Genomic DNA, 19,697 nt, shown 5'->3' with positions numbered 1-19,697 from the left:
ATGAATGGTGAAATTAAGGCAAAACACACCAAGATAGTTAGCCTAGGCCCAAAGCCAAAAAGGAGAAGACAAATAGTTCAAATCACCTTATACCTAAGTATTTTCTTAGATAATAGAAGGAGACCACCAGTTTGAGTTGCCTTTGCACCTTTAAGCTTAGAATTCTATCCAAAAGGGACACATTTTTAGATAAAAGGCGAATCAAAATGTATGGAAGAGCAATGTTTAATGGAGGGAGGGTCCATCTTGATCTACCATAAGGAATTTAGTTGGATAGGTACTTTCCAAGTTTTGACCATATCGACACCCAAGAATGATGTTGATGAGATATAGGACTTTAAGTAATAGATGGAAATTAAGTCACAATAGACATAGCTAGAAAATTAGGTTTTGCAAAATTTGGAACAAAGGTATACTAAAAGAATGGGTACTCTACTTTGGTTAATCCTTCACAAGCTTTCATGGACTAACACTGGAGGGGAGATGATTGGGAAGGGTAATGGTAAATGTAAGAGATGACCAAGGGTTGGAGCATACACCTTCCATCTATTTATAGCTGGTCCAAGTACTAACTACTAGTTTTACTATTACTCAAGCCTTCTATGTATTCCCACCATGCATGTTTCTTTTGCTTTAGCTTTAGGTTATGCTAGCATAGCCTTAGAGCTGATTTTGGTTATTTTATGATGCTCATGTCAACGTCTTAATGAGGAGTTTTGTTGGACAAAAATCTTTCTCTAATATAATACAATATAATTGTTTTGCCCAAAATAAATAAATAAGGATTTCCTTATGCTCCATTTTGAGCTTGGCAAGCCTAGATATGGATAAGCATAGTAGAAAAGAGAGATGTGACATAATGAGCTTTAGGCCCTTGATGGAGAAATGATCAAGCTATGTACCCTAAGATCGAACATAATCATTTATGTCATACATCTTCTATTTTGTACTATCCTTGTCCATATCTAGGCTCAAGTTAGAGGAAGGAAGAGGAATATTAGCTTTTGAAAGATTTGGAGGTAGTATGGTAGATGTAGTGCAAAATTTTGCTACACATGACTATACCACATCATCTTCATCTTCACTAACCCTCCCAACGTTGCCAATTTTTGTTTCTTGTAGAAACCTTACTTGTTGATGCATCTTGATTATTGTAGTCATTCTTGAAGAAAGTCATAAAAGATGTAAGTTGGATTTGGAAGAGATAATATTTCTACATAATCGGATGCCTTTGCCTCCTATCATGAGTCAAACCATGGTGATTAATCGTTTGTCTCTCCGTTTTTTGTCACTCCATCTTCACAAAGAGGGAAAACTTGAACTACCTTTCATCTCTTCAAAATTGCAATGTCCTCACAATTGTCATAATCCCCTGTGATGCCCACACTACAGAAACAATAAAGTTTTCTTATTTAAGGAGGTGGTTATTTGAAAAGCCCCATATGTTGTTGAAACTATGAGTTTCTTTAATGGTCTCACAATTGTGTCTATTTCTTCTTTACACTTAATTAACATTCACTTCATGGAACACTATGTGCACGACTATTCTTGAGGCTTTGTTTACTATATGTTAATTGTGCCCTTGTGGATAGGTTGGCCATGAGCTATGTTATAGCATCATGCGATCATTGAGCTTTTCTTGAGGGCATGTTAATTGGTATTTAAACAAAGCTCACTTAATAACAACACCACATCCATCATGTTCCCCCTTGCCATGGCTAGACCCAAAGAAATTCCATGTCATGTTTAGACCAGTCAGGAATTTAAACCTTGAGACAAAGTAGAATCCACATGCCAATTTAAACTGAGAGGAAGTACCATGTGACCACACCCAATGTTATTTTATATATTGTTGTACATGGGGATCATCATTTTTTGGCCATTCCCAATGCAATAGAAAAGCATGCTGCACAACTGAGGTGTCATATTCCATATAATCCAAATTATAGAAATGGAGAGTGCATTGCATTGAAATGGACTCTGAGTTAGCAACAAGTAGTTTGGCATCAATCGTACAAGAATTACACAAATGATTGTAAATGATACAGCACTAAGATTGATATCTAATTGTTGTACCAGTGAGAAATTTGTATCTCATCTTGTTCTTGAAATGAGTAATTTTCTATAAAATCTTTGATGGAGACAATAGTGTCATGGAGAAAATTGGCAAGGCACACTGCTTATCTTGCCAGTTGTCCATGAAATTGTGAAGCACATATTTTGGAATGGATTGAACCAAGTGCTCCCTCTGCTGAATGCTTTATACGATAGTAGCCATCTCATTTTCTCTGATCCTTGAACATTAACATGTTCAAATCTGCTCTATTTTATTACAATAGGATTGTCTTCCCCCATTTCAATTAGACAAACATCAAATTGCCTCTTCTTCATGTTTTATGTGGAGCCTAATCTTTTTCAAAGGTTGTTTTTTGCTGTGCTTTGGACCCAGGTGTGCTTATACCCATTCCATGAAGGAGGGGTAGGGGGGCAATGCCCCATCTATGATTTTCACTGAGGGGTTCTAATGGGGGTTGGTGACATGCGTTAGGTCCCCCTTAGCAAGGATTTTAGGGAAATTCCCCCGAATCCAAAAGTACATGAGAATTGGTGCATGCATTGTGTGGTCAAAATTGTAAGATAAGGGTGTGGCCCACATAGCAGGAGAGCATTGGATATACTATTATATCTTGTATCTTCTCACTTGCTAGATAAGAAAAAATGCAAGATTTGATGTTTTTCTGTAGATGTAGCCTACACTAGGTGAAACATGTATATCGGTGTCTCTCTTTCTATTCTCCTGTGTTCTGTCTATATTGTGTATTTTACACATTTTTCTTCTCACATTGTTGCTCCGTTATCGCCTTTGTTTGAACAATTGGTATTAGAGCACCTGTTTGAACAGCATTTGTTGACTTGTTTGGAAGGAGGTCCCTAGTTTGAGTGGAAGCAATGGTAGAATAAGGCAAGTTAAAAATGGAGAAGTTCAATGGCAAAAACTACCAGCATTGGAAGATGCAGATTTAGGGTTATCTATACTAGAAGGATCTTTTCTTTCCATCAGGTGGGATAGAAAAGAAGCTTATGAGTATGCCAGTTGAAAACTGGTAGGTTCTTGATAGAAAGGCAATAGGAACGATACGGTTGTGTTTGGGAACTTCAGTGGCTTTCAATTTTCTTGAACAAAAGACAACAAAGTACTTGATGAGCATGGTGGATATATTGTATGAAAAATCATCAACTTCTAGCAAGGTATTTCTTATTAATCAACTATTGAATCTAAAGACATCATTAGGTGGATTTGTGGTTGATCATTTGAATTAGTTCAATACAAATACAAGCCAACTAAGGTCTATAGGAGTAAACTTTGATCATGAGGTTCAAGCTCTCCTGATCTTATACTCATTGCCAGAAAGTTGGGATAGCTTGGTCATGGCTATTATTTATTTTGTTTTTGTGTTATATGGATTCCTTGGAGACATGAGGCTCTTAGTAATTACTAAGTTATTAGTTTTTATAAACTGTCTTTGGATGTAGATGTAATCTCTTTTGTTCAATTTTTATCGATGAGGTTCCCAGCAATTGTTAAGTTATTATAAGTTGTCTTTGGATGTAACCTATTTGTTCAACTTTTGCTCTAAGCAACGGCTAAGTTGTTAATACTCATTGGGTGTATAATTTCTTTTAAGTTTCAACTTTAATATAAATAATACTATTATCACAATCATTATTGGTGGCAGCCGTTGCTAGTAGTGGTCGTTGCTGGTTGCAGTCGTTGCACAAGCAATTGGTGTACAAGGAAGTAAATTTTTTCTTGGTTTTAGGATTAGCTACAAACAAGCAGCACTAAAATAGCTCCAAGAACTAGCACGGTGGTTGCAAGGAAATACATTCTCCTTGGTTTAGGATTAATTGCAACCCGCACTAAAATAGAACCAGTGTGGTGGTTGCATAAGGAAATACAATACATTTTCATTGGTTTAGGATTAACTGTTGCTACAACCCCCACTAAAATAGAACCCAGCACTGGTTGCACAAGGAAATATATTTTCCTTCGTTTAGAATTAAGTTTAAAACGAAGGAAAATGTATTTCATTCATTTAGGATTAACTTTTAAATGAAGAAAAATGGTTAACTTTATGCAACCACCACACTAAAATAGAACCAGTGTGGTGATTACAAGGAAATACATTTTCCTTGGCTTAGGATTAATTGCAACCGGCACTAAAATAGAACTAGCACGGTCATTGCACAAGGAAATACATTTTCTTTCTTTTAGGACTAACTTTTAACAACTTGTTTTTAGCTAATAATTACACTCTCATTACACTATAGCAACATGCTATTCTAACCATTGAGCTTGTTGAGATATGGTGCCATGAGCACATAGATTAAAGGCTAAGGTATGTGCTAAGGAATGTATTAAAGTAGCCACCCTAGGATGTGGACTACATGATGTGGAGATGTGGATTGAGGATATCCACAAGGAGAGATGTGGATCAGAGGATCCCACAGATGTTGACTATTCAAAGGGCACTCTCTATATAAGAGGCCTATCATGTATTGTTGATATAGCACATTTGGAATAGATTGAGTGTTTCATACTTCGCGTCTCTCTCCCCATGGCTTTCCGTATTTGGTTTGATCCTCCGTGATCTTTATGCTCATTAAGTGATAGATTAGGCTAGTACAATCCACACTTTGTCATGGTATCAGAGCCAAGTTTAGTCTCCTAGATCCATTGTAGGCACACCTTAGGAAGCTTATGTTTTCTCTTAGATTAGTTCTAGTTTTAGATTGAGCGTTATCTTCCATGGCGGAGAGAATTTTAGTTTGTTTTGGGGAAGTTCCACTCATTGAGAGAGCTTAAGAGCAACAGTGAGCATGAGTGACTTCTTCAGCAATGACTATCTCCAACAGTAGCTTGCAATACTCCTGTTCGTACTCAGTAGCCCATACAAGAAAGCAACTCAAGTGCAGCCCGATGCCATAGCTGAGCTCCTCCAACAAAGCTGCGCAACAACTCAGAGCTGCAAACAGCAGCCACAACAAGCTTCATGAAGTCCCAACGGTGCATGCACACACAACATCTAAATGAAAGGTAGCAAAGGCTAATAGCAGCGAGCACAAGCATCAACCTAGATGCAGTCGACTCCAACAAGCTAAGGGCCTAGCAACTACACCGACCATCAACCATCGTGGCTTGACCAAAACAGTGCTGACAACACTTCTACAACCGGCTGCAATGGACTCCATCGAACGATGACTTGAGTAGAGCTCATGAGAGGCAACCAGCACCAGCAGCCTCTCAGTTCTGACCAGCGACTCCATAGACGGCACTACCAATGAGCTGGCCTCCAACAAGCACCCAACCGACTCACGGGCCAAGCTTTAATGACTCCATCTCTTGCATAGTCAGATCTTGCATAGCAGCTTCAAATAGCCAGCGGCTTTTCCCACTGTGACTCCACGGCAAGTGCCTAGCACATCAACTCTAGACCATCAACCGCTCCCGCAACAGTGTTTTGCATCAAGGAACGTCTACAAAGCAAAAGCCTCAAGACGAGGCAACAAACTGCTCAAGAGACCCGAGCTCCCTGCTGCAAACTTCATTTTTTTTGTAAGGCTTCCTTGGCAAAGCCACGTGGCAGATAGGACTCGTGGTTCAATTTAGTTAACTCCAAGTTTGGTTTAGTGGTCTTTGGGTTAGCAGAGTGCCAGGTGGTAGATAAGACTTAACTCTAGTAAGGTCAAACATAGCCATGGTTAAGTTATGGGGTTAGTTAAAAGTTCCACCTAAGCACAGAGGTTCTTGTTAAGCACAGTGTGAGTGTAGCATGTGAATCCCTCCACCACATCATCAAAGGCCCCTCTTCTTCACAGAACATCGACAAGGCGTAACTTCCAATCCAGGAAGAATTTGCACATGCTCCAAAAAGGAAAAGTGATCGCCTTTTTGAGCTCTATGTGCCTGTCAAGTCAAAATCATTGTTAGTAATTAGACACTGCCATTGAAGCAAAACAAAGCTCATGGTAAGACCTTTGCAAATCGAAAAGCAACGCATGAATGCACAAGGCATGCCAAAAGCGCAAGTGTATGAGATGACCATAGCACGAAGCATGGCATCCACACATAAAGCATTAAGGCACATGGAAGAACAAAGCATCATGCATGAAGCTACACAAGTAAGAAGATTGCAGATTGATGAATCGGCAGGTCAACTACATAGCATCGTTATCAAGCCATGAGCCAAAAGGTGACATTAATGGAATGTATTGAGAAACAAAAACCTTGCCAACCTGTCCTATATTTTGTAATCAAACCTGACCACCTGAGAGTAGCTATGAAAGCACCCAGGGGAGGTATTGACATGTAAAAACCACACTTGACCACCTTAAGTAGCAATGCATGCACTAAGGGGAGGTGATGGAATGTAACTCACATCTGACCACCTTGCAGTAGCCAAAGGATCATGGCACCAAGAAGAGGTGTTGAGATATGGTGCCATGAGCACATAGATTAAAGGCTAAGGTATGTGCTAAGGAATGTATTAAAGTAGCCACCCTAGGATGTGGACTACATGATGTGGAGATGTGGATTGAGGATATCCACAAGGAGAGATGTGGATTAGAGGATCCCACAGATGTTGACTATTCAAAGGGCACTCTCTATATAAGAGGCCTATCATGTATTGTTGATATAGCACATTTGGAATAGATTGAGTGTTTCATACTTCGCGTCTCTCTCCCCATGGCTTTCCGTATTTGGTTTGATCCTCCGTGATCTTTACGCTCATTAAGTGATAGATTAGGCTAGTACAATCCACACTTTGTTAGAGCTAGCCTTAAACCTTCTCTATGGCATGCTAAAAGAACATAAATTAAGAAAGGGGACCCCTTGATGCGAAATATATGAACAATTGTAGAACTCCAATGTGGGTCTCACTTGACCAAATCAATTAACGTAAATACATTTTCTTTGGTTTAAATAGGAGTAGTTGCAGCCACCAATAAAATTACATCCAAGAACTAGTGCGGTGGTTGCACTAAGCCAACGTCAGCATGGTGGACGCAAATCTATATCATATGAAAAAGATGCGGGTAGATGACAGCTGGCGAGTTGCGGGTACAGAACAAACTGTGGATAGTCTGATGCACAAAAGATGCAGCACAAAGACTATGCAAAGGAGGGCAGGACTATTTGTGTAATGACATTTGTCGAGCTCCGCGGTATTCAAAATAGCAAGTTTTGACAAATTGCATCTCATTATTATGCTAGTAAGGCAATCATCATGCTGAAGAAAAATTTGACGAGAGCGCGAGTCTACCCAAAATTCAAAATATCGCCCATCAGCATGATGGTAGCCCCAAATCTACCCCTAAAATAGTCTGCGATTAGCTACACCCAATCGTGCATTGACCCTTCCCAAACCAAGATGCAATACATTTGTTTCACAACATTAATACATGAATCCGAGACCTGAGCAAATTGATAAAAAATGGCAAGCAGTTGATCGAGATTTCCCTTATCTTCCTTAAGTAAGCTTGTATTATCATTGCCAAAAAAATTCACAGTGAAGCTAGAACCATCTGAAAGCGTCAAGATGGTGAAGTAGAGGATTAGTTGCTATTGCAAATAAAAGAGGGGCCAATGGGCAGCCTTGTCAAACATACCATTTAAGAGGAAAGCTATCAAATGTATATCCATTAAGAGATAATGAAGTAGAAGAAATAGACAAACGAGTTTGAATCATGCTACAAAACCTTTTGCCAAAGCCCATCTTCATAAGAACTCTGAGGAGAAAGGACCCACTAATCCGGTCATATGCTTTTTTCAAGTCAATATTGAAAAAGATGAACTGTTTGTTTTGTGCAATGGTGAAATCAATTCCCAAAAGCATATGAAGAATTGCCTCTTGAATAGAGCGCCATTGTAAACATATGTACTTTCGACGATGAAGCATTTAAGCAAGAATGAACTTGATGTGAGAGGTAATAGCTTTAGCAAGCATCTTATTCAAGCATTTCATTAATCTAATATTCTGTGATTTAGAAGGATCCCATCATCGTTCTTGTTGGTCTAAATGCCTAAAATGTCATGCAACTCATGTCAAATTGCTTACACAAGTCTAGCTTGGCTTGATCTGTCCTCTCCATGCTATTGCTTGCAATGATCAGATCATCCACATATAGTGCAATGATTGTCGACCTTTCATTTTTATTCAAGGTATACAACCCATGATCACGTGAATCATGTATAAGGGATCCTTTTGTCTTGAAGCATGCATCAAATTTGTTATACCAAGGTCTTGGAGACCATACATGCTTTCTTTAGCTTGCATACCTCTTAGGTGATAGACTTAACACAACAATACCACATGCAAGTTACTTTGAAAGCTAATGGAGAAAATGGACAAGAATCCTTGCTAACTAAATATGGCATATTGTGTCTTTATGAAACAAGAACGAATGATTGCATACCTATGTCAAGACTTCATTGTAGTTAATAATTACTCTAGCATAGGGAGTTGCATGCTACATTAAAATAAATGAAACAATAAAGGAAAAATGCTGCATTCAAATAAATGAAACAATAAAGGAAAACCATGAATGAATAGAACTAATAATTGCTCATATACAAGCAAGTGACAATCCATACATAATTATACATATTAACAAACCTTTAATAACAAATACAAATCATTCATAGATTTAATAGACAATATTCTTTTAAAACAAACCTCTACATGAAAAATTGTCATTGCGAATGACTTGAACGTAGGCATACTAAAAAGAACTACTCTACCAACTCATCCAAACAATGAAAAGATACAACATATCATTACAATTTTTTGGAATGACGATAGCTTAAAAGTCTCATTTAGATCACATATCGTGTGCCTTTAGGAATGTGAAACACCGAGTAGAACACCTTACATGTACTGGATTGATCACTTAGAAGTTGACAATGCTTTAAACGAGCCTTTCTTAAAAGAGGGCAAAGTGGTTCTGTCGCATGGTAAGAATGGGCTTTACTAAGTTTCTTCCAAGAGGACTAGTCCTAAAATACAGGGGAAGATGATGTATACTGTAGTGAAAATATCAAACCACCAATGAGGCAAATATCAAACCACCAACGAGGCTAATCACCTTATCAAGAGGTCAATTCCATGCCATGAGAAAGAAGAAGGGGGACTACTTGGCCAATGAAAGGGGAAGATGCACAAAAGTGCCCTTCCTTATCCCCTTATCCGTTTGTTATGGGTGAACTATAAAATGCTATCAATTGAGGAGCTTTTATGAATTACGTGACCAACGCATCTCTCTCACCAGCCGGCTCTCTCCATTGAAGCGTCCATGGCTGCCTCGCTCTCCTCCCGATTGACCCCTTCCTTCGTCCAGCCCTCTCTCGAAAACCCCTCTCCCCTCCTCAAACCATCCCCCATTTGCACCTCCTTCGGGCTTAGACCCTCCTCCGCCAAGGTTTCTTGCTCCCTCCAAGATGACGTCAAGGTTCTCTTCCACAAATGCGCTGACGCGGGCAAACTAGCTGCCCTGAGCTTGGTCACCTCGGCACTTATTGTCTCTGTAAGATTTTGCCTGAATTTCTTGTTTTGCTCTTGAATTTTGTGCTGTAAGACTCAGTGAATTGAGTTTCTCAACCTTTTAGGATCTTCCGCTTTCTGTTCTTGCTTGTTGCGTGATGCGGTCGAACGCTCTCCTAGTCTTAATATTAACTGTGCTCTGGCGTGCCACAGGGTGCTAACGCTGAGGGCCCTCCAAAGAGGCTTTCCTACGATGAGCTGCAAGAGCTCACATACTTGGAAGTGAAAGGATCGGGCATCGCCAACCAATGCCCTGTCATCAAAGGAGGCCAAGATTCTTTCGCATTCAAGCCTGGCAAATATCAATTAAAGAAACTGTGCCTCGAGCCCACATCATTCAGAGTCAAGGCGGAATCCCCATTCAAGAAGGGATCGCCCGAGGAATTTCAAAAAACCAAGCTGATGACAAGACTCACCTATACTCTGGATGAGATCGAAGGTCCATTGGAAGTGGGTTCTGATGGCAGTTTGAAGTTTGAGGAAAAAGATGGGATCGACTATGCAGCAGTGACTGTGCAGCTGGCCGGTGGGGAGAGAGTCCCATTCCTTTTCACCGTGAAGGAGCTTGTGGCCACTGGGAAGCCTGATGCATTTTCAGGTCAATTTTTGGTACCTTCCTATAGAGGGTCGTCCTTCTTGGACCCTAAGGGCCGGGGAGGATCTCAAGGCTATGATAATGCAGTGGCTATTCCTGCTGGTGGAGCGGGAGACGAGGAGGAATTGGTCAAGGAGAACATTAAGGATACTTCTGCACTCACAGGAAAGATTACCTTCAGTGTAGCTAAGAGCAACCTCGAGACTGGTGAGGTAGGTGGTGTTTTCGAGAGTCTGCAGCCATCTGATACCGATTTAGGATCCAAGTTACCTAAGGAAGTTAAGATTGAAGGTATATGGTATGCCCAAGTAGAATAAGAGCTACATTACAACCAAATCTTGCAACATTGAGCCTTTGCTGCCCTTTGTTGATGTAAAGTCCCTATCCTCTTAGTGTTCACCCTACTGTTATATCTTAGTTTTAAATAGAGCGTGTACAGTGAATGTTCTCAGAATCTGGATGTGGCCTTTTCGTATTAAATGTAATGACTTCTTAGAAATTACATAGTAGTAAGGACATGAAAAGACTTTGGATGTAGCCTTCTGGTATTTGCAGAGTAGTAACGACATGAGAAGAATACAATTGAATGGTTTTGGTATCCTGTTTTAGATGGATCATGGATTTACTTCATGTGGCTGTGCAAGAGTGCATACGAGTAAGCGAGGCCATCATTGCCTTTCAAAATGACTAGTGTACAAATCCGAGGAACAGGATTTAACACCCATGCTAGGCAAATATATCTTCGCGTAGATGTTCTCCATCCATCCGAAGAATTTCCTCCCCATTATTAAAATGTGAATGTAAATTGGGGTTTTCTTTGTGTACACACACCCGTGCGCAAAGCCACAGACATGAAAGCTATAAACTCTTGTGCACACATCCGTGCGCCAAGTCACAGACATGAAAGCTATAAAATCATGTGGCTGGGAGAAGATGGCAAATGGCCCAATCCTCATGACTAATGTGCGTCTATGCCGATGTCAATCAACCTCTTAATCACTAGGGTCACGTAACAACAATCTAGAGGCAATGTTTTTGCATTCTTCCTACCCTTTCAAAACCCTTGTAAGTGAAGGTGACTAGTTACTAACTGCACGTAATAGACAGGCAAAGCTAGTACAGGTTTCTTACATTCTAGCGGTGCAATATAGCTTGCTTTGGTGGTGTTGTCGGAATTTCAAACGTTTCTCATATCTAAAGCCTACTATAATCCGTAATACTGCAGACTACTTCAAGACCTTACAGAAGAAATTTAGCTGCAAGTGGCTTCACCAGGGATGTAAGATGCAAATGGAAAAATCATTGTGTTGCATGGCATGAAATGTAATGCAATCTTGCATCCAACGCATTCGTTAGTTCTGGAGGGAATGGAAGGATTGAGAACCTGGAAAGAATGCGAACTACTTCGCAAGGGGCTTACAACAAGAATCCATGTACAAATGACTCTGCTAAAGAAACACGAAAAGTCGTGATTTGCTGGAAGAGTAATAATACTTCTTGAGAACATCAAATAATGGATTTTAGATAGGAAAAGCACCTCTAAGGCACCAGCCCTTCCAAGTAGAAGGTTAAGTTTTAAGACGATGCTTTATTTGCAAGAATGATTTGTAGCTAATAAGTAGTTTTACATATGTAAATCTTCTATTAGTCTACTTAATGACCTATGTTATAAGACATGGAATACGTAAACACACTCCATAGTCCCGAACACGTTGTAAAGTAAATTTATTCATATGAACGTTCATGGAGTGCAAACGAGTCCATTTCTTCTACTCTTTATCATTAAAGAATAATATATAGTAGAAAGTTCATAGTTTTTGATTGCATTATAAAAGGATATTAACCATCTAATAAAGAAGTATATAATTACGAACATGGAAGGTATACAAGTAGATTGATGAAGAACACTCATATGAAAATGACTATAATAGACATGGAGATAGAAATGATAAAAATAATTCCAACGAAGATGATGACTCTTTGAAAAAACAAAGAGGAATTATGAATAAGAGAACAAAGCACTTTAGATGAAGAGGCCCATGATTAAAAGAAATGCCAGAATAGTTAAATATTTTTTTAGTCATGGGTCTCTTCATTTGCACATTTTTTCTTATGATCACTCTATGTTGTTTTTCAAACTAGTCATCATCCGACTATCATTTGTTTTTCTCATTTGTAGTAACATACCTCTTTATTTGCATGTTCTTCCTTGTCTGATTCTCTTATTCATGAGCATCCTACACCTTTTTTTAAAACTAGTCACATCATCTCTTTTTTCTTGTCTTTTGTCATGGGTCTCTTTCTACGGACCTTCTTCCTTCTATTATTCATGACCACTCTACATATCTTTTAAACCAATCGCCATCTTAAAAAGGAAACGATAATGACTACCATTTCTTTTTTCCTTGTTTTTAGTCATAGCCTCTTCACACATGCTTCTTCTATAAGTGATGATCAATCTATGTATTCTTTCAAACGAGTCACCATCTAAAAAAAGAGATGATAGTAGGTATCATTTCTTTTTCCTTGTTTATAGTTATGGGCCTATTCATCCTCATGTTCTTGCTTCTCTTATTCACAATCATAACTTCATGACTCTCTTATCTCCATCTCTAGACCTTTTTTCTTTTATTATTCATGATCTCTACATCTTTTTAAGAAGATGTATGGATAGGGTATGGATGGAGTAGAATTTGATGGTGAATCATAATGTCTTAAAGGAGAAGTGCATGATAGAAAAAGCTCATAGTTTTGAGCAAATCACAATAATCAATCAAATTGAATCCTATTTCCAAGAAGAAACCATTACAATAGTTAATGCCATGGATGTAAATTGAAGCACATTGATGAAGAAGAGTACGCGTATGCTATTAACAATAATAAAGATGGAGATGGATCATGGAATGAAGACAATAATAAGAAATAAAATGGTGACTGGTTTGATAAATAATCTACAAAATCACGAATAAGAGAGCCAAAAGGTAAAGATAAAGAGGCTCATGTAACTAAAATTTAGGCAAAGAAACAAAAATGGAGACAAATGTGGCAATGATGGAAGTGAGAGTGGGTAGGGAATTGGAAATTGGAAGCTTACCTAATATTAATGTGATGACCATTGGCTTGCCATTGGATTCAGAGTATTTGGATTCCATTTTTATTTCTTGGAAGATAGATTATAGAGATACATAAGTCATGGCTCATTAATCATTAATACATGTAATATTCAAGAAAATGAATTTCAATCTCAAATTCAAAAATAATTTTAGTAAGATATTTATCAATTTAAAAATCTATAGGTATAACAACAATTGGGCCACTATGCCTTTAATATTTGGTGATTGAGTTTCCAACCATCTTGAACTTCAGAATTTATCCTAGAATGTTGTTTTAAAGTTAGAGCTTCTTTTGATAACTTAAAAAGTTCCTTGATATTTTTGTTGGGAAGGGCACTCCTAATAATACCGTTTCTTTTGAACCTTTTATTTGCTAAGCCATTGCCTTAGGACTTATGGGGGAAAAGCTACTTATAACTATTTTGATGCCAATCAACTAATTAACATAGTGAAATTAGATTCCCTGTGATGCTTTGCAGATTATAGGCAAAGGGATGTTAAATATTTGAGTGAAAATATGGCTTGAGTTTGATTATTTATTAAGGATTGCAATTTAGCTTAAATTTTTGATTCCTAGCAACTGTGATACATTGAAATGCAATACACGTCACTTGAGTAGCAAAGACGTTCAAAAGTGCAGAGAATGAAATAAGAAACAAGGCAATGTTCATTAGCACACTACTAGGAAGTTGCGATCTTTACAAATACATCATCCTTTCTAGCTTCCACATATTGTTTATGGCCTAGTCATAGAGAAATTCTAGCTTACCTATCAATGTTGACGACTCTACATGAAAACAACTTTACTTGTTTAGCTAGGGAGTTTAGGCTATCTCTACATAAGGTCAATAAGTTTACCTAGGGAGTTTTACTAGTTTACCTAGTTGGGAGTTCAGGCTATCTCTACATAAGGTCAATAAGTTTACCTAGGGAGTTTAGGCTAGCTCTACATAAGGTCGATAAGTTGTATCCATATGGGATCACATCAGTTAGTCAATTTTGTACACTACTCTATATCACACCAATATGATCGACATCTTGTTCATACCATACAAGCTTCTTTCCTATCTTTTCTTTGCATGTGCATGTGTTTCTTCTTTCTTCAATCTCTTTTCACATTGTATCAAAGCTCCTAGTTTGACACATGGACTTCGGGTGATCACTTTATTAAAAGCCACACATTGGAAAAAATCCCTATACTTGAAATTTTACATATTTTGTATAATTGTTTTCCCATGTTTTGTAGATATACATGTAATTTTTCTTTTGAAAGTCCCTTCCAAATGTGCATACAATAATCCCACCATAACTGTATTAGATAAGTATTTTAGATCCCCTCCATATCATAAATGGCCCCTAAATTAAAAATTCCATTTTCGTTAATGAACCAACTATCTTATATGTCAAATAGAGTGGTCTCCTAGGGTCCTTGGATACCTTGAGCTCTTGAGAGAGTCACTATATGTAAATCCTATATGTAAGACCTATTTTTAAAATCCCTTATCTATGAAGTTGTATGACCAACACAAATAAAATATGTAAATGTTTTCTATGATCCCTGCATAAATGTTTTCTATTAAAAGCATGATTTTAAAATGTCGTCGTGTTGAACTCACATGATGGTCACATTTTTTCTAGGTGAACCCCTTGAGCTCAAGCTAGTGATCAAGGAACCCTCTCTCATTGTCTATTCTTGCTGGTTAATTTCAAATCAAGGCCCATCATGCCCTTTAGCAAACCTCTTGTCGAACTTTATGTTTTCATCTCTTACTTTGGATAAGCCTAGTCTAAGATTATTGATTTTGTTTTACTCTACCATCTCAAACTTTTCACCAGAAAGTCTTGTTTCATTATACATATAGTAGATCTCTATCCTCAACAAGCAATGACAGCTAACAAACACATCAAACTAAGAAATTGTCAAAGACAAACTATTTCATCTTATTCATCATGATGGAAATGCTCCTAATTCATTTTGAATTCTAGGAGATAGTTAATGGAGCATCTCTTATCATAAGAGTATCCCTTCTCTATCTACATAATTCATGGTCCTTTTTTATGCCAAATCACATGTAGACTTGATCCTTCATTGTGGTGATATGAAAATTCAGCTCATGCATAACTTAAAGGCATATAAAGTAGTCTAGGGTAAGCTGAAGCAGGCATGAGCCTGTTGAACTCACAATTCAAGTCAACTCTCATAGATATTTAATACATATTACATATGTAATTAAGTGCCCATACTTTTGAGGGCTTGGTTTTTAAGATGCCTTTTCAGTGAGCAGAGGTAATGTGGTAGACGTCTTGGAAGGCCCACACTCTTCTTCCTATACTGGGAGTCTCTTCTCAGTTGTCTTTTTTAGCTCACCTTTTCTTTTCTCTCTTCTTTATCGTGGTAGTAAAGAGCTAGTGGTTGCCTTTGGGGGATTCATTTTCTTGACAGTGATCCCTTGGTCTGGCCAGAGGATCTCTCATGGCAACATCCTCGACTCCCCAAATTGTTAAGATTTGCCTTTCCCCTTTAAACAAATAGCAGGTTCATAATGTAATTCAGTCTATCCAGGACAAAGCAGTGGTAGGACAAATAGTCAGTATGACACTCTCGAGAAGGAAAAAGCACAGGGAGACATAAGAGGACAGGGCCCAATGTTTTACCAACCAACAGCAACAATAGGAGTTTCAGACACCTTGGGTGATTCCCTCTGAGGGAAAATGGGTTTCGGTCAGGGGGAAAAAGAAGTAGAGTAAGTGGGCCTAGGAGAATTAGAGATGGCAAGCCCTTAATGCAAAGATAGGGAGGGGACAGAGCGCAAGTCAATAGAGGGATCCACACCGGAAGCTTTTCCCTTGACTCCCCAACTGAGAGAGTTCTAGTGTTTAGGGCCATGGAACTGCTTTGTGATTCTAGACTCCTATCACATGCACCTCAAGCTAACACTTATAGTTCGACAGCCTCAAAAAAGGGGATCAATCAGTGTGGTCAAATTCTACACCCATCCTCTTTGGGGTATAGAGTTTGCCTCCACGAGAGCGGAGAAGTGGACATCAAAGATGTTCAATGACATGATAGAGGAGCAGTTGTCTCAAATGATGGATGAGTGGATGGGGCCATATGGGTTGGTTGACTTATGGCTTGCCTATGGTTCATCTACTCACTTTTAGCTTGGATTCACTCTAGAGATACTGGGCCCAAGGTTAATAGTAGGAGTGATCCGTCTTCCACCTACATTGAAGATTAATTAGGTGCATTACTAGATGCTATTGAAATGTGGAGATGTGTTTGGGGAAGACTTTTCCTTTATGATGTAGTAGGCACGGAAGATTGGCATTGAGGCAGTTGTAACTCCGGTCCATAGGCACATAGACACAAATAATTGTCCCACCAAACCAAATCATAGAAGTCCCACTTTCTCGATCAAGCTCCCGCTCATAGGTGAGATTTGTTCTCTTTGACACCCTCCTCATGAGTTGGATAGTAGTGAGTTGGGTAGACATTATGATCGTGCATGTAGTTAGCCCTAGTACTTGATTTTTCATCTGGAGTTGTAGAGAGCAGTGGTAGCAAGGTCAGTTGACTTCCTCTTGATTCAGGAGCATATGTTTTTAGTCCTCCCAAAATAGGGGCTAGAAGATCTGGTCTCCAATGGTTGGATAGGGCAGATATGACAGATTGTTAGAGCATATGGATTGGTTCTATGTTGGCCATTGGGCATGCTAAGTTCTCATACCACTCTTCCTCAGATGGGTGCATCCAGGGACCAAGTCGACTTAGAAGTATTATCTCAGTAGACTGACATCAGGAGAAGCTCCAATAGGGATTCTAGATGACCTTCCTGATGCTGGAATATTTATGATCTGAATAGAAGATCCTCTAGAATGGTATGACAAGATGATATTATTCCTCACTAATGGTCTAATCCCTGAATCCTTGACCAAATATTAGAGAAAGAAGCTTGTCCTATAGAGCAAGCCCTTCTTGGTGATTGTTGGAGTTCTCTACAGAAGAGAAATAGACCAAGTCATCAGAAGATGTGTCCAAAGTCATGAGCAAAAAGTTATTTTGGCAGAGGCTCATGGAGGGTCAGCAGGAGGACACGTCTTAGGTGAGATCATAGGTAGAAAAATATTGCAAGCAGGCCTATGGTGGCCCACCATCCTAAAAGATGCTTATAACTATGCAAGATCTTGTTTACCATGCCAAAGATGTGATGATAGGCCACTGGATGATGACAGAATGCCACATCAGCCCATCCTAGCATTAGGACCTTTTTAAAAGTGGGGGCTGGACTTTGTAGGACCTATCAAACTAGTAGCAAAGTACATAGGTAATCAATACATACTTGGTGCAATTGATTATTGCACAAAAGGGGCGGAAGCAGTAGCCCTCAAAGACAACAAATCTAAAACTGTTGCATATTTCCTATATCATAATATCTTTACAAGATTTGGTGTACCTATTGAGATAGTATCAGACAGAGGAACACACTTCATCAACAAAACAATTTAGAAAATGATAAAGCTACACATGATGCTACACAAAAAGTCAACAGCTTACTACCCTTAGGGCAATGGTCAAGTTGAAAGTACCAAAAAAATAATGAAGAAGATATTCAGGAGGATAGTGGCAGACAATCCTACAGATTGGGATCAGAAGCTGATTTAGTCCTATGGGCATTAAGAACAACCTACAAAGTCGCCACAGGTCTGACACCATTCTGACTAGTCTATGGTTGTGAGGCTATAGTTCCAAAGGAGTTTGTTGTAGGAAGCCTAAGAGTGGTTGTAGAGCGCATGCTTTCACCAAAAGAATCAATTAATTTCAAACAACAACAATTATTGCAATTAGATGAAGAAAGGTTTTAGAGCTCATACATTGCAGACATCATTCAAAAGAGAAGAGCTGCTTGGATCAACAAAAATATCAAATTCAAACTATTCAAAAAAGGTGATCTAGTTTTAATGTTTAACACAAAGCTAGGCAAGAGCTGGGAAAGTTCAAGCTGAGATATGATGGACCTTTTAGGGTCATGGAAGTTTTTGATCAAGGAACATTCAACCTAGCTTATCTTCATGGCAATGTTTTTTACAAGCCTATCAATGGATTTTGGCTCAAACCATATGTGGGGCCTGATCCATCGGACAAAGATTTATTTGGTAGGTATACAAGCCTATAATGATGAATATCAAGTTGTGATTACTATCAATATGATACAGGTGGAAAAAGCAAGCTGGAACTACATCCAATAGCAATCTAACACTGCCACAGAGCAGACAACTACACCAAATTCGCAATTTATCCCAATTAAGTACAAGCCAATCAGTCAAAAAAGGAAAGAGGAAAAACATGCTCAATTACAGGATATCACTAGCTTTGTGATGTCACCCTACTACTAGTGAGTTGATTCCAATTAATGAAATGGTAGAATATGTATGCAATTCCCTGATCGAGATCCAAAGTATAAGGAGCAAAAAGAGAGAGAGAGACAACTCTAGCAACTGATGCTGATGACGACATGGAACCACCAATGAGAAAGTGAAAAATTGGAAGAGACCATGACAACTGACTCTCATGGACAACCAATCGACAACTATCCAAATCCTGATCCAAATCCACCAACCCAACATGGAGGAAGCAAAAGAATGGTCCGACCATACCAAGGTCATCCTGAAAAGCAACTGAACTTCACCAACGTCTCCAACACCCCCAAAACCCAGCAAAGACATGCGAAAAGTCGGATAGGCAGGCGCAGTCAAGAAGCAAGGCAGAAAGCTATCCACAATCATACACATTCATCTGGACAAAGGTACCACCTAATCCACATCAAAGAAGTGCCAGAAGCCCACCAACAACTTCTTGTAATTCGATTGCAATACAGTGATGACAAGGAGTCAGATGATTGTCCGACTGCCCATAGATGGTCTACAGTCATCAAAAGAACATTTTGCCAATAGGTGCAATAAAAAATACGGAATCAGACTACACTCTACCCAAAACCGATCCGATAAGGATCTTACTTGCAACAGAAAAAGAAAAAGGCTTTTTGATGCAGGTCCCCGACCTCCTGCAACAGCACTATTGAAAACCCAATGGCACATTCGACACCTATCCGCGACCAATAAAGACAATTGATGACCCAAGGGTGCATCAGGCTACACTCTGCCATACATACATCCTACTGCCTCCCACAGCTCTGTGACCATGAGCACCAAGGAAGCTCCATCATCAGGACAAAAGCTAGATGTATAGGATCACATCAAACTCACCGTCAACAAGCTCTCTCGCACATTCCGGGCGCAAACATCAAACATTCCCTTGGATCTCAACTCACCACCCACAGTGATCATCCACTTTCAGCAGAGTTCATTGGATGCATGCAACATTCACAA

At 39.0% G+C, this 19,697-nt stretch overlaps 1 protein-coding gene across 1 annotated transcript; it reads left to right on the top strand.

Moving 5' to 3' along the window:
* Positions 1-9,280: 9,280 nt before the first annotated feature.
* Positions 9,281-10,795, top strand: LOC147896362 (oxygen-evolving enhancer protein 1, chloroplastic-like). Its single transcript, XM_087382419.1, has 2 exons — positions 9,281-9,585; positions 9,756-10,795. The coding sequence occupies exons 1-2, from the start codon at positions 9,355-9,357 to the stop codon at positions 10,512-10,514; spliced, it is 990 nt and encodes a 329-aa protein (XP_087238545.1). The 5' UTR covers positions 9,281-9,354; the 3' UTR covers positions 10,515-10,795.
* Positions 10,796-19,697: the final 8,902 nt, after the last annotated feature.

Source organism: Dipteris shenzhenensis, chromosome 12 (assembly GCF_047967505.1).
Source record: "Dipteris shenzhenensis isolate YYH24624 ecotype China chromosome 12, Dip_SZ_1.0, whole genome shotgun sequence".
In the NCBI taxonomy this organism is placed as follows: Eukaryota; Viridiplantae; Streptophyta; class Polypodiopsida; order Gleicheniales; family Dipteridaceae; genus Dipteris; species Dipteris shenzhenensis.
Note: the sequence above shows the minus strand (reverse complement) of the source record. Positions and strands in the feature narration are given on the sequence as shown.